The sequence below is a fragment of the Anas platyrhynchos genome, chromosome 2 (genome assembly GCF_047663525.1).
Source record: "Anas platyrhynchos isolate ZD024472 breed Pekin duck chromosome 2, IASCAAS_PekinDuck_T2T, whole genome shotgun sequence".
NCBI classification, from domain to species: domain Eukaryota; kingdom Metazoa; phylum Chordata; class Aves; order Anseriformes; family Anatidae; genus Anas; species Anas platyrhynchos.
In genome coordinates, this window is record NC_092588.1 from 134,850,139 (window position 1) to 134,863,101 (window position 12,963).

The 12,963-nt window shown below is 38.2% G+C and overlaps 1 protein-coding gene across 1 annotated transcript in view; it reads right to left on the reverse strand.

Moving 5' to 3' along the window:
* Positions 1–4,677: 4,677 nt before the first annotated feature.
* VPS50 (VPS50 subunit of EARP/GARPII complex) overlaps positions 4,678–12,963 on the reverse strand; it is a 75,351-nt gene continuing 67,065 nt past the window's right edge. The window contains exons 24-28 of the mRNA XM_038174757.2: positions 12,574–12,670; positions 12,259–12,417; positions 9,778–9,899; positions 7,945–8,134; positions 4,678–5,423 (exon numbers count right to left, since the gene is read on the reverse strand). Of these exons, the coding sequence (XP_038030685.1) occupies positions 5,304–5,423; positions 7,945–8,134; positions 9,778–9,899; positions 12,259–12,417; positions 12,574–12,670 (688 nt within the window). The 3' untranslated portion in view covers positions 4,678–5,303. The remainder of the gene's footprint in view (positions 5,424–7,944; positions 8,135–9,777; positions 9,900–12,258; positions 12,418–12,573; positions 12,671–12,963) is intronic.

The following is a 12,963-nucleotide window of genomic DNA, read 5'->3' on the forward strand; positions in this document are numbered from 1 at the left end:
AAGAAATAAACGCTCATGAAAAATCACAGGTGCTTAGCACTGTGCTAATCACTGCGCCAGGCAGTGGTGGTTCCTGCGTTTATCAAGGTTTCACATTTCAAGGGAACAGGGAACTGTCCTGGGGCAAGCCCTGTGTTTATCACTCTGACATGTGGTAGCCCTTCGGCCTGGTATCACCCATCCTCTGACCCACAAGTTTCATGCGTTTGGGGCAGGTATGGCCCTGTGCAGCTAGGACTTGAGCAAATGCAGCTATCCAGCAGCTCTGCTTTAGGGCAGGCTCCACCAGCAGTGCCTGGCCTGATGCTTATGGTATTTTCCGCAGGGTCAGAGCAAATCCTCAGCAGGCTCCCCCATCGTGCTTCATACACAGCACGCAACGGGAGCAGACAAGCGCAGCAGCAGTGGGGGCAGCACAGTAACCCCAGCTACACGTGGTGCTCCTAACTCAGCCCCTGTACACACACAGGGAGACACCTCTACAGAGGCTTCAGTGACAGATATTAATAGAAGTGATGGCAGAGAAACCAATGGTTAGTTAGTTCCTGATGAATTTGGCCATTTTTGCCCCCACATTCAGTGATGAATTACGTTGCACTCCAAGCTGCCTGTGTGTAGGTATTTACACTATAATACACGCTTGGGTTTCAAAGGGAAGGGCTCTGTGGTGCAGAGTCTACATGAAATCCCTGCAGCTGTCTGAAAGCAACTGCAGAACAATCCCGATGATTTAGTTCTTGTACAAGTATTCATTTTATTTTAAGGCTGAGGTGATGTTTTTATTCTTCACTGAAATACAAGGAGTGTATTTACTTTTTAGTTCTGAATAGTCACACTTACAAACAAAGTCTACGGGAGATAAAATGCAGGAGGTACATGTAACAGTGAACCTTTCATTTACTTATAAAAAGCTGCAGAAATAGCTGCAGTCATTCTGCGTATCTGCTCATCCATTAATTTTGTGCCTAGTTAAGAGGCATTTCACTGCACCTCTTCTAGAGCTTCAGCTTGCTCATACATTTTGCCTTCCAAAGATCAATGGCAGTTGTTTGCCAGCTTTAAGTCCAGCAATATTGAACTCCATGCAAATGAACCTAGCCATCTGTACATCCCTGCTCTGAAAGTTGTTTTTCCTTTCACATACGTACCCTGACTGAAAGTTTCAGACCAATCAAGCAGAGCTGAGGGCTAATGGAGGTACTTCATTTAACAGCACAACTGAGCAGATTCAAACTTAGTTCACATCCACTGTTTTTCATTTAGCTTAAGCATCTAATTTTTTTGGCAGGGCAGAATACTCCAGAAGAGCAATGGATGCACCACAGGGAAAAAGAGGTCACTTACCTCCTTCCTATGTTCTCAAATATGCACTTTATCACATAGCATATGATTTCTTCAATGCCTATTAAAAAACAAATGAAAAACCCCACACAGATCTGTCAGGCCTTTACTGCAGTTTAAAGGTGCTGCCTCACATCACGCCCTGGGATCTCATGGAAGAGCAGGAGGAGATCCTTAAGAACTGAGTCCCCACTGTGATGAAAAACAGCTCTGGCTCTGCAAAAACAAGGCGTCCAGAAATCTCCTTAAATAGCCAGCAAGCACGGAAACTTTGCAGTTTGCAAGCCATGTTATTTCCTTACTTGCACCATAACCGTGGTGTCTGGTGCAGTGTTTAGTTTTTACGCGATGCTGTTTCAAGCAGTGGTTATAAATAAAATAGATACTATCACCCACACACAATAAATCTGCATTTTTTCTCCATCTATGTTTGCACCATTTATAATATAGCAGGTGCCTGCTGACATTCAGTCTTTCAAGGATTTTGGTAGAAGACAGCACTATTTATCAACTTTTCTTTTTTTTTTTTTTTTTTTAACTGGCTTCATCTAAATTTCATGTTACCAAAGCACAGCTTGTGATACAGAAATTTCACAAACATTAACCATGAGCAAGTTCTCAAGCAGAAAGACCCCAAAATAGCACTTTAGTAGGAAAGTCTTCGTAATTGTGTGTACTCAGTGGCAGCAAGACGAGCCATGTCCAGAGCTTTGCATTAAATAAATTGCATCTTTGGTACCATGAGAGTTGCCTGGGCCATTCACATCCGTGAAAGCTGAAAGGGGAGGCCAACCTTCCACGGACAGCTTTGAGACAGCCACAGATGGCTCTTCCTTTTCTCCCCTAAAGGAGAATGGAAGAAAGAAGGAAGAGCATTCACAAGCTATAATCTACACCTCATGTTTAGACTTTGCTAAGCAAGGCAAGACTCTACACATGGGAAGACTCTCACATGGGGAAAAGGGAGCCCAGAATAGTCAACATCTGGAAATGTAGCTACTTGTCTGAAAGGTGGAGGGTTCAAGCCCCTGTTCACATCAGATATCGGACCTTACACGTGGAAGTGGGGTTCTCTTCACCCTATCCCCTCAGCTGAAGCACTGCTGGACCACGCTGGTCTTTCCCGTCAATGCCATTCTGCTTTGAGTAATTAAACCTAATCTGTAGCAAGGCATCCTGCACCAGGTCACACCAACCATCCAGTTTCCCCCTATTTCTGTCCCAATTGCTGTTTCTTCTGAAACTATCCTAAATGTTAGTTGCAACAGAGAAGCCAACTGTTGGCAAGCCAGCTGTAAGCGGATCAGGGCAGACAGCGGCTTTGCCTAACCAAAGACTTGAAAATTAGTCATCTGTGCTGCAGCTGAACTTGGAGGGTATCAGAGCACTCATTGAGGGACAGGATTTAAATTCTTCATTAGGCTAAAGGACTGACAGATGAATCATCCACCCCTGCAGTGCTGGTCATCCTCCTGGGGGATGACTGAAAGAAATCATCTTCTATTATTAAAGCATTCCAAAACCTTTCTCCAAAACACAAAGAATGTTTTAGACCATATTCTCCGTTATAAAAAGCAGTAAGAACAGAGGCTTTTCATTCCATAGGAGAATGAAGAATTAGAGAGATGCTCAAAAATGAATGGCTTGTGAGGAATTGTCATACCAGAGCACAGAAGTTACCAAACAGTAAACTGATAATTCTACATTCAGCCAAAACTCAGATTTATTAGTCAGTCAGGACTAGGCAACCTGTACACCATTTAAGCTACATGTAGCTTCTTCCTTAGCATCAATACTACACGGTAAGTGGAGGTTTCCGAGGCATATACAGAAGAAGATCAAAATTGCTTCACAGGTTTAATACTACACCTTGCACATTTTATTATTTGGGAGCTTCAAAATGAGCCAACCTACAGCTACCCTACACACACACACACAAAAGCTCCTTACCATGATTCATGCAATTGCCCACCTCCTTCCTTGACCCTATGCTCCTTTCAGTGCTTGCACTCCTACCTTTTGGTAAGCAATCAAATTACAGCAACCTAAAGAGTTCAGAACAAATTAACCATGTGCTCAGTTCAACACAGCTACGGTAAAGTTAGTTAAATTCCTTTTTTTCAGCCACGAGAAGGAAATTGAAACAGATCTTACACTAATTGTCTCTGACACATTTCTGTTTCTTCCAAGAGCTCTTGTTCAGGATCTGACTTCAGGGCAGATACAGTGACGCAAAAGTCCCTGCTTTTAAAATGAACTACACTTTTTTTTTTTTTTTTTGAATGACCTTTTTAATGCAGGTAGAAGTGATTCAGCTTGAACACATACATTGACACTCTGCTAAACAAGTTTTTGATAGACTGACAGTGTGGTGTGTACAGAATGGAGCAAACTTTTGTTTTAAATCTTATTTCCTTTAAAATACAGGTGAAAAGGGGAGATGAATGCTACACAATCAGAATTTATAATAGCAATTCTACTGTTCTGCTAAAGCTGTATACAGGCCTTCCAGGAACTTGCACAACAATGCTGAGACTTCTGACGATGAAATTAAACTATAGAAAAGGACAATTATCACAGTTCCACGAAACAGTTTTCTGCCATTAGGTACTGCTGTCTTTAAGTGCCAATTCCTGTAGCTGAATTAAAAAGTAAAAGGGCAAGTATGAAGCCCAAATTGAGGATTTACCATGTCGTATACATCAGTGGATTGTATCCTTCGTACATTATTTTACCCGTTAGCTCATTATGAGCATATTTCTTTTAAAAAGGCCTGAGAGGATTACAAACAAAATTATCATGTGATAAAATAAATCTAAAACACTGTATACTGAAAAACAAAAAGATGGAACAGAGCTTGAGTACGTTAGAGAAGTCTTAATTTTAGTTAGTTCAAACTACTTTAGGAGTCCTTCTGGTTCTGCCACAACAGTATCTGAGCAGTCTCCAGGTATTTTGTGTACAAGCAATATTGCAAGAAAGTAAAAGTGTACACAAAATGCAAGTCCTTCTGCTGAAAGCAAAACTGAAAACCTCAGTAGTCAGTGATACTTTAGCAAATTGATTTCTAGGACAAATACCCAGCCAAACAATTTTGATGTGCTCAGGATCACTACAGGTCAGGTATACAGCAGAGCAGAAAATAGTAAGATAAACCATCCAAAACTTCAGCCAAAAAAAACTATTATTATTCCTATTCTCTAGCATTATTGCTTTGGGAACAGGAAATACTGGCATTGGCACAAAAGGGAAGTGACATGAGAGGAACAACACTAATTTCTATTGTAAGCGACATTTTGTGTTGTTGAATTAGGCAAATAAAGTCTCACAAATAACTCATATTAGTGTACAGTATTTATTACCTTCCATTAATCTGAAACCAATCATTTTGATATGGCTAAATTAATTCTGAAATAAACATTTTTAAATACATAAGATGATGAGAGACTTCAACATGAGAACATTTAATTGATCTGTACTCTTATCCCACATGCAAGGTATGTCATTCAAAGATATCATACATTTCCTTTCATTTTACACTGGTCCATAATAAAGAACAAATTCTCATGAGGGAAGCAGTGAGGAAAAAAAGCATATTTTCAAGTAGCCCTTTTATTAAAAAAGGAGCATCAACTATATATTAAGCCAATGTGTTTCTCTCTGATTTTGATTTTACTTACAGTATACAGTTTTGCAAAATATACAGCTTACCAATGATACACAAAGAGAAGCCCTTTCCTAGGGGCAAGTAACAAAAAAAGAATACAACAGAAAAGGATTCTACAGGTTAAAAAAGTTGTATTTTAGAACATTATGCCAATTCAGAGTCTCCATTGCTGGTAAGAAAGGTCATGCACAATGCTTTTTTAAGAGAATGTTGTCATTAGTCCATGAGAGATTTGTCTGCATGCTTCACATGAACAGAAAAAGGTACAAGTCACAAGGGAAGTAACTCTCTCCAGTTATCTTTTAGGCCTGTCTATGTCATCAATAGCAGCCAGCAGCTTCTGTCTTGCCTTCTTGTTGATGTGGGATCCCAAACAAACATTCACCAGATTTGTCAAGTGCTTAGTGGAATATTCCTGGCAAATAAAAGCAGATTATGTTATGGCAAACAATAAAAACAGTGGATAAAGATAGAAAACTAAAAACCAGACGTACACGCTGTGGACTTTTCAGCTGATAGCAGCAGTTGGTACACAAGGGAGACTTAAAATGGTAGTTAAGTCAGGCTGGGAGAGTTTTCATAGCTGAGACAGAGAAGCACAAATCTGTATTTTGCTACATGGCAGATTATAATGGAAAATGCCTGCGATTTTAGTAGTGTTGGACTAAGTTCACAGAAAATAATACTTATGTATTAAAATCATCTTTTTAATATATTTTCCATTCTTTGGGAGGTGTGGTCGGAAATACAAATATGCAGATTAGAAGTTTTTAAACACCAAACCATTTTTCTAACAAGCTGTGACAAAACTTGATTTTTTGATTTCTCATCTCTGATAAGCTTCTAAATACTTCTGTACAAAGGGTATTCAAACACCATTAATTTCAGTACATGATAAAGGAGGAAAAAATTGCAAAAATGTTAAGAAAAGAATTCTTAACACCTGTCAAAACACCGCATTTGCCAGTACTACCTTTACCCTTAAACACCATCCAAACTGTAGCTTTCACCAGCGAGTTTAAACAAGAGTTTTTCCATATGGATCACCAAATGACAGCTCACAGTCTCTCTCATAGCTCCAGGTTTAACAAGAAAAATGATATTACCAAAGTATTTGTTTCATCCATTTGTAGTTGGATCTAAAGTAATTGCAAAATACTCTAAATTATCTCTAAATGCTCCATTTTAAAAGACTTTCCACTTTAACAGTGGACCAGCTCCAACAGCATGCAACCATTACCCTCTATTAGTCCTGATATGGTTAGGTTATGCTACCATGAAAGAATGCTAAATGCTTTCAGAACACAAGTGAAGACTTATCTCAGACAGCAATGTTGATCTGGATTCAGTTTTATTAATCAAAGAAAGAAAATGCAATGATTTTATCCACTGTGCCTTAAAACTTAGTTGAAACAATCCACTCCTAAAGGCCTAATTTTCCAATTGTACTCTTAATGATCCAATTGTGCACTTTGGCATATTCAAAACAGAATACAAAAATTTACAACTTCACTGAAGGCTAGAGGTTCATCACAGGAAATTTGGCTTAACTACTACTTCAGATCATTTTTGTAGCCCCATTTTTAGCAGCATTTAGTGTACTTATGCTCATCCCATTCATACATGTTTTAATGCTTCCTGGTATATGAACTACAGCAAGAAACCAGAATGGCCCAGCTGGCAAGCTTCTTTACTGTAATACTGTAGGGTGGAGTTATGGAAAAATTTTTGATTATCTTATGAAAATTTGCTATTTCAAATCACATTGTACTAGCTTTAGCTATGAGGCACTGATGGCTTCCAACTAAAATACAGTACACTTTTGCAGAGCTCAAACCAAAAATGGATTGTGCATATGCACTGATGATTTCGCTTTGTTGATTCACTTGAATAAAGGAACAACTTTTATAGGGATGGTGTCTGAAGAACACATTGATAAATGACTTCAGTTAACTCTTAAGATTGTAAATGGTCAACTACCTACAGCAGAATTATCTTCACAAGTGAAAATAATGTCTGAAAATAACAGATATGGGCATATTGAAGAAATCTTACAGTCTCACTTAAAAAAAATAATAAAGATATGTAATTTGGGGGGTTGGACTAGATGATCTTTCAAGGTCCCTTCCAATCCCTAACATTCTGTGATTCTGTAGGATTCATCAAGCTACCAAGTCTCTCCATCATCCAGTGCAGCCTTGGTCTTTAATGAACCACTGTTAATAGATTGCCCAGATGCTCCACAGAGCACTGTCTGGCCATGATTTGCCAGATCTAAAATCCATTTTCAGCCTGTAAATTCCCTGACAATGAAGACTACCAAATAGCTTTCCTTAACAGCTGCATACACCAATGCAGGTGTTTCCTCTCCCTTATTGCTGTTCTAACCTCACAGCTGATTTAGAAAAAAGTTTGGGTCATTGCTTAGGCTATGAAACAGAGTTCACAGTGTATATAGGCTTCAGGTGCCTGGGATCCAGATGCTTCTTTTGCTGTAGCAGAGTTGCTACCTAAGGAGTGGAAAAAACTTTTCTTTGGGTTTCAACTCATCTCAGAACAGTGGGTAGATTTCTGCTCATATATATAGTTCATAGCACATCTTCCCAGGATGAACTCTATCGGCTATAGAGATAAGACACAGACTTAATAATGGTAAATGGTAGTAAGAGCAAATAGATTTATATTTTCTTTTTGTTCAAAAGTATGACTATTATTATTAATGAACAGCCTTCAAAGTCTCTGTTTGTACTTCTTGCAAATACATATTAACTTCATATGATAATAAACGTATACATACACACACATGTCCATATTGCATCCCATACAATATTATTATAACAAATTAATGTACACATGCATATGAGCATATTCATTTTTTTAACACACAGAGGAATTGGTCATTTAGAGTTGTAAAAGATTACAAATTTAACTCTTACCCTGTGCTCCTTTATCCAGCGCTCCATGTCATTTTCTGTTAAGTAGTATGCTTTAATGTAGGTCTCCACAAATTCTTTATCTGGAATGGGCCTAATGTCTGTTAACTTTTCTAGTTTCATTAAAAACTGTTGAAAGTCCAGTTGCATCAAGGCACGTCCTTCATTGCTGCATTTCTTTACATTAGCATAACTGAAAAGAGGAACATGGTGGAAAGTAACAATTAGAAGGAAATAGAAATGAATCTTACTTCTCAAAGCTGTTTAACTTAGCCTTTCAAACCTTGAGGAGGAACATAATTAAGGTTTTAAGTTAAAAGCAGACAAGAATGCTTCTTCGGATTTTTGATGCAGTTTTTATTTGCATTAGTATAATATGTTTTAGTCCCCCACATAGAACAGAAGCCCGCAATATGCAGTAATACTAAAACAAACAAAATCCACAAGCTAAAGCCACTAAAAATCCTACATCGAGCAGCTTAAGAATAGAAGTGGGATAAAGGAAATGAAATCAGTATTGATCAGTGTACTAGACAGCGGCTCTAGTCAAGTGATCATGATCATTGAAATGTGAAAGGTACCATGGCAATTTTAGGAATGATCAACAGGAGCTTGCTGAACTAATTGTGGAAGCATTAGACAGGTACAAAGCTATCCAAAATCACAGACAACAACCAGAGGATAAAGGGTGGCAGCACTGGCTAATCTCTGTGAGAAGTTAATGGTTTGATGAGAACAAACTGACAGAAAACTAGTGATAGGTTTGAGCTCAAAGAAGAAGGAACAGTAGATGAGTTTAGGACAGGGAAATACTAGGAGGGATTCCAGTGGGGTGATAGGCAACAAACTAAGGAAACAGTCTTTTTGAACGGATGAGAAATAAACCCATTGGTTGGTAGGAAATAGTGGTGTTAGCCAGTTGAAAGGAAAGGAGTTGGGGAGAAGACAGTTGCTTTATCCCATTTACTCTGATTTGTGGCATGATGTTAAAGTGGAAACAATTATCAAAAAGGAAGGATATTTTTTTAGGACACATCTTATGACAAAACTGGGAAGCCACATGGAGATCACAGCTGGATTTAGTCTCCCTGAAGATAAAATTGGTCTCTCAGAGACTGCAGAGGGAGGGAAATACACATGAATGTGAATGTGATGGCTTGACATAAGCAGTGGAAGCTGGTGATTCATAATAGACAACTAACACTTGGAGAACAAGGATGCTGTTGGGATCCTAAATTAGAGGAAACAGCAGAAGAGTGGGATGCAAAGAAGTGAAACAGGCAGTAGGAAGTGTAAAGTAGGAAGGTAAAGATAACCAAGAAAGATATATGTAAACAAAAGCTGAAAGAGTGAGACAGCACATATTCAACAATGCAGATGACAGCACAGACAGGTAGCAAGTGGACAAAACCACAAAAATAAATGCAGCAGATGAAAAGACTACAATACTCAGGCTACAATAAAGACCCTGAAAAGACTGGGATACTCATGGAAAGGTAGGAATGAGCATAGCATAGCAGTTCCTGTCTAAGGTGTTTGAGTCCACATTCACCAAGCCAACTAGGACACCTCTCCATTTCTGATGAAACTGGAGGGCTCCTGCTCTACAGCTATCCTAAGGTAACTGCTAGGGTTGACAACCTTCTTCCTTGCAACTGTCTTTCTTCCCAGCAAAGACAAACAGCATCACCACAGAGATGCTTCAATCACACTTCAGCCCCTTAAACTCAACAGCTTACCAGTGCATTGCAAAAATTAGGACGTCTAAAACCATAATATAAGCGTTCTCACTACAGACATATTTACCCAAGACCAAGACTTCCACAAACTACTTACCCTTCCACAAGAGTTCTATTAGCTAAGCGAATGCAGTGCTCCCAAAGGATATTTGAGACTGGCAGTGGAATACGGACTCTCTTAGATACTTCATTCAACCTTCTGTTAAATTCTTCAAATTCCTGATGAAACATGAAAGGTGATTACTCCATCAGCACGAGAGACCGTGCTATATACATGCTTAGGAAAAAAAACAAACAGATATGCACATAAAAGAAACACTAAAAAGTAAGAGCAAAACAAAGAAGTTTAATAGGCACAGTCTATAGAGACAGCCTGTGCAGAGTAGAAAGCATACCACATTCTAGTATATCATTCATAACTTGACTTCAGTAATTTTATTTAAAAAATAAAAAATGCTACTCTGGTTCTACAGAGGTGTAGGTAATTCTCAGCAAAACTGAGACATCCAAAAATTAGCCAAGTATCTAATCCTTCAAATGCTGTTTCATTGCCTCACTCTCTAAACTCATCTTTAACTTTCTAAAAGCCAATATACAGCCCCTGAAGAAAATCCAGTGATAAGCCCTTTATCCCTCTAAATACCTGCCCCATCAGCATTCAGAGAGAAGCTCAGAAATACAGTAACCATTTTCATTCCTCAAACTTCTGCATTATAAAGCTTTCAGGTGCTTTAGGAAGAACCAAGAGCACCCACTGAAAACAAACTAAATCCAGCAGTTTAGCCGGATACTGTGTTGCTAGATAACAGTTCAGAAACAGGCACCTGTTTCCACCTGAAACATCAATGGACTTGAGCTGTTACTATAAGTAACAAACTAGTCATAACTGAAATTAATTACTGCTACAATGATTTTTGTGACTTACATAAAGCAAAATAGAACTTAGAGGCATTAGTTCCTGGCAGCCATCATTTAAAAAAAAAAATCAAATAACTTTAAAATAAAGCAGACCTTGACACTGAACTGTACGCATAACGAGCAAAACCAGTTTGTACTGCAGCCTATTAAGGCCATACTTGTTCAACAAAATGCTTCCATTCCACAGCTGGAATCTAGATTTTATCCTTTTCCTATCAAGAATTCAGCAAGAGAACAAGAAAATAGCCACTCAGTTGGGAATTTCAATAACCATTATAAGCTAGTATCTGACCAAATAACTGGTGTTTAACGCAAACTTTCTGAGAAATGTTGCAAGAGGAAGCACAGTACCACAATACCATGCCTTAACAGGCATAGAGATGACTCTTGTGAAGATGCACATGCCTGTCACTCAGGACCAATGAAATTCTTGAACAATCCTCTTTTCCCAATTTATCCACTTCCATACATACTACATGACTGAGTAAGGAATTCTGCATATGTGCGCACACGGCTAAAAGCAGTTGGCTATTACGTTAACCATTCTGTTTACATCCGACACTCCTGGAGTCACACAGCAAATCACTAATTGCTAAGTAGTAATCTAAAAGCCTCTGTAGAAATTATTATTAGTTATAAAACATAGAGGCCAGAAATTCAGAAAGGTTTTTAATTGCATTAGCTGATTGTCCTGAAGCAGATTCATCAGCAGTTGCACACTCACAGAACGGAAAAGCTCTACTGCAATGACCAAATGCTGTAAGTACAAACTGATTTCAAAAAGCCACAGCTGCATAAAGAAGGGTAGTCACAAAGATTCAGAGAAATTCACTGCAGTCTCCTTTTTTTTTTTTGAAGCAGAGAATAGCTGTAAAGTACTAAAGTGTAATCAAATCTATTATTTAACACAGATGCTTAACTTTCTCTGTGATATATACCTCATAGATCTTTAGATTAATTTTTCTAGTTTCCCTGCGAGATTTACTGTAATTCCACAACTTCCTTCTAAAGACCTTTATAAATATAGTTTAGGCATAAATAAAAATCCAACAAAGGACTGTCACAAGAATTCATTCCATATGCCATAAGATACGGCAATTGTATAACCACTTCTACTGAATGCAATTGAGAAGTTGGCTGAATAACTTCTCATTTAGCTTCCTTTTAAAATGCTAACTTCTAAAGAAACCAACTTCAATTAGATAGCATACTATTATTAGTAGCTCTGGTCTGTCTGATAGCACCTGTGATACTGCTCAAAGACAACTGATATAATTATGCAGAACCCCAAACAGCCTTTGTTACAACAAATAAACACACACCACTTCCTCAGGCCACTGTATTTTCCTATTTTCCTCAATGTTACTTCCATCTAATAGGCATTTACCTTCTATTCAGGACTTAGACATGAAACTCATTAACTTTTTGGGGTCATTTTCATCCACAACATAGTCAAAAAATCAGCACTGAAAACAAACATTAATGTATTCTGCTAGTAGCAAGAATAATGAAAATTCTGGACAGATCTCCTTATAACAACTTAGTATTTGTCAGAATGCTGTATGGCTCTAGTCATGCTGCTTTAATAGCTTTAGTGAAGTATTACAGCAGTTTAATGTTTAAATAAGCTCTAGCACACTGTTTCTCAGAGAGTATTCACCTTTAAAAGAGCATCTACGTATACATTGTGTTGTGACATGATTTCCTTCACATCCCATTTTACATTAGTCATGAGAAGCAGCATCTGTTCGTAATCAATGGCTTTAGCAGCAACAATCCAATAAACCGGTTTGCGTAGTTCACTGGCAGTTGACACTGTCTGAAATCGAATAAAAAGGAAATTCAATTCAGTAAATTTCTGGCTAATAAGAGCAACTCATAACTATGGTGCACAAGTATGGGTACCACACAGTACAAGTTCCAAACTTTCTGTTTAAAAAAAAAAAATATCACCTGTGAATTACACAATTCTGACCTGAGAATAGAACTGCTGAAGAAAAGGCTTCTTGGCAGCTGGCATCACGGCATCAAGATGAGGTTGAAGAAACTCAAACTGCTCAGCCAGAAATACCCTTTGAAAACAAATTAAATTCACCATGAACTAAATGCAACGTTTGGAATGCCTCTATACTTCTGTTCCACCACAGTTAAGATATTTGGAAATGATATGTAACCTTGGAAAATGTATTCCTGATAAGAACTGTACATTTTTACGCTAACATGTCAATGTGTATGCTCAGTTCTGACAATTTTAAAATGTGATTGTGATCAAGAAAATGCTTCAATAAAAACACTAAGGCTTGAATAGCAACAATTCAGATTTCTGTTTTACTCAGGATGTACTGCTACAGTCTGATCCAAAGCC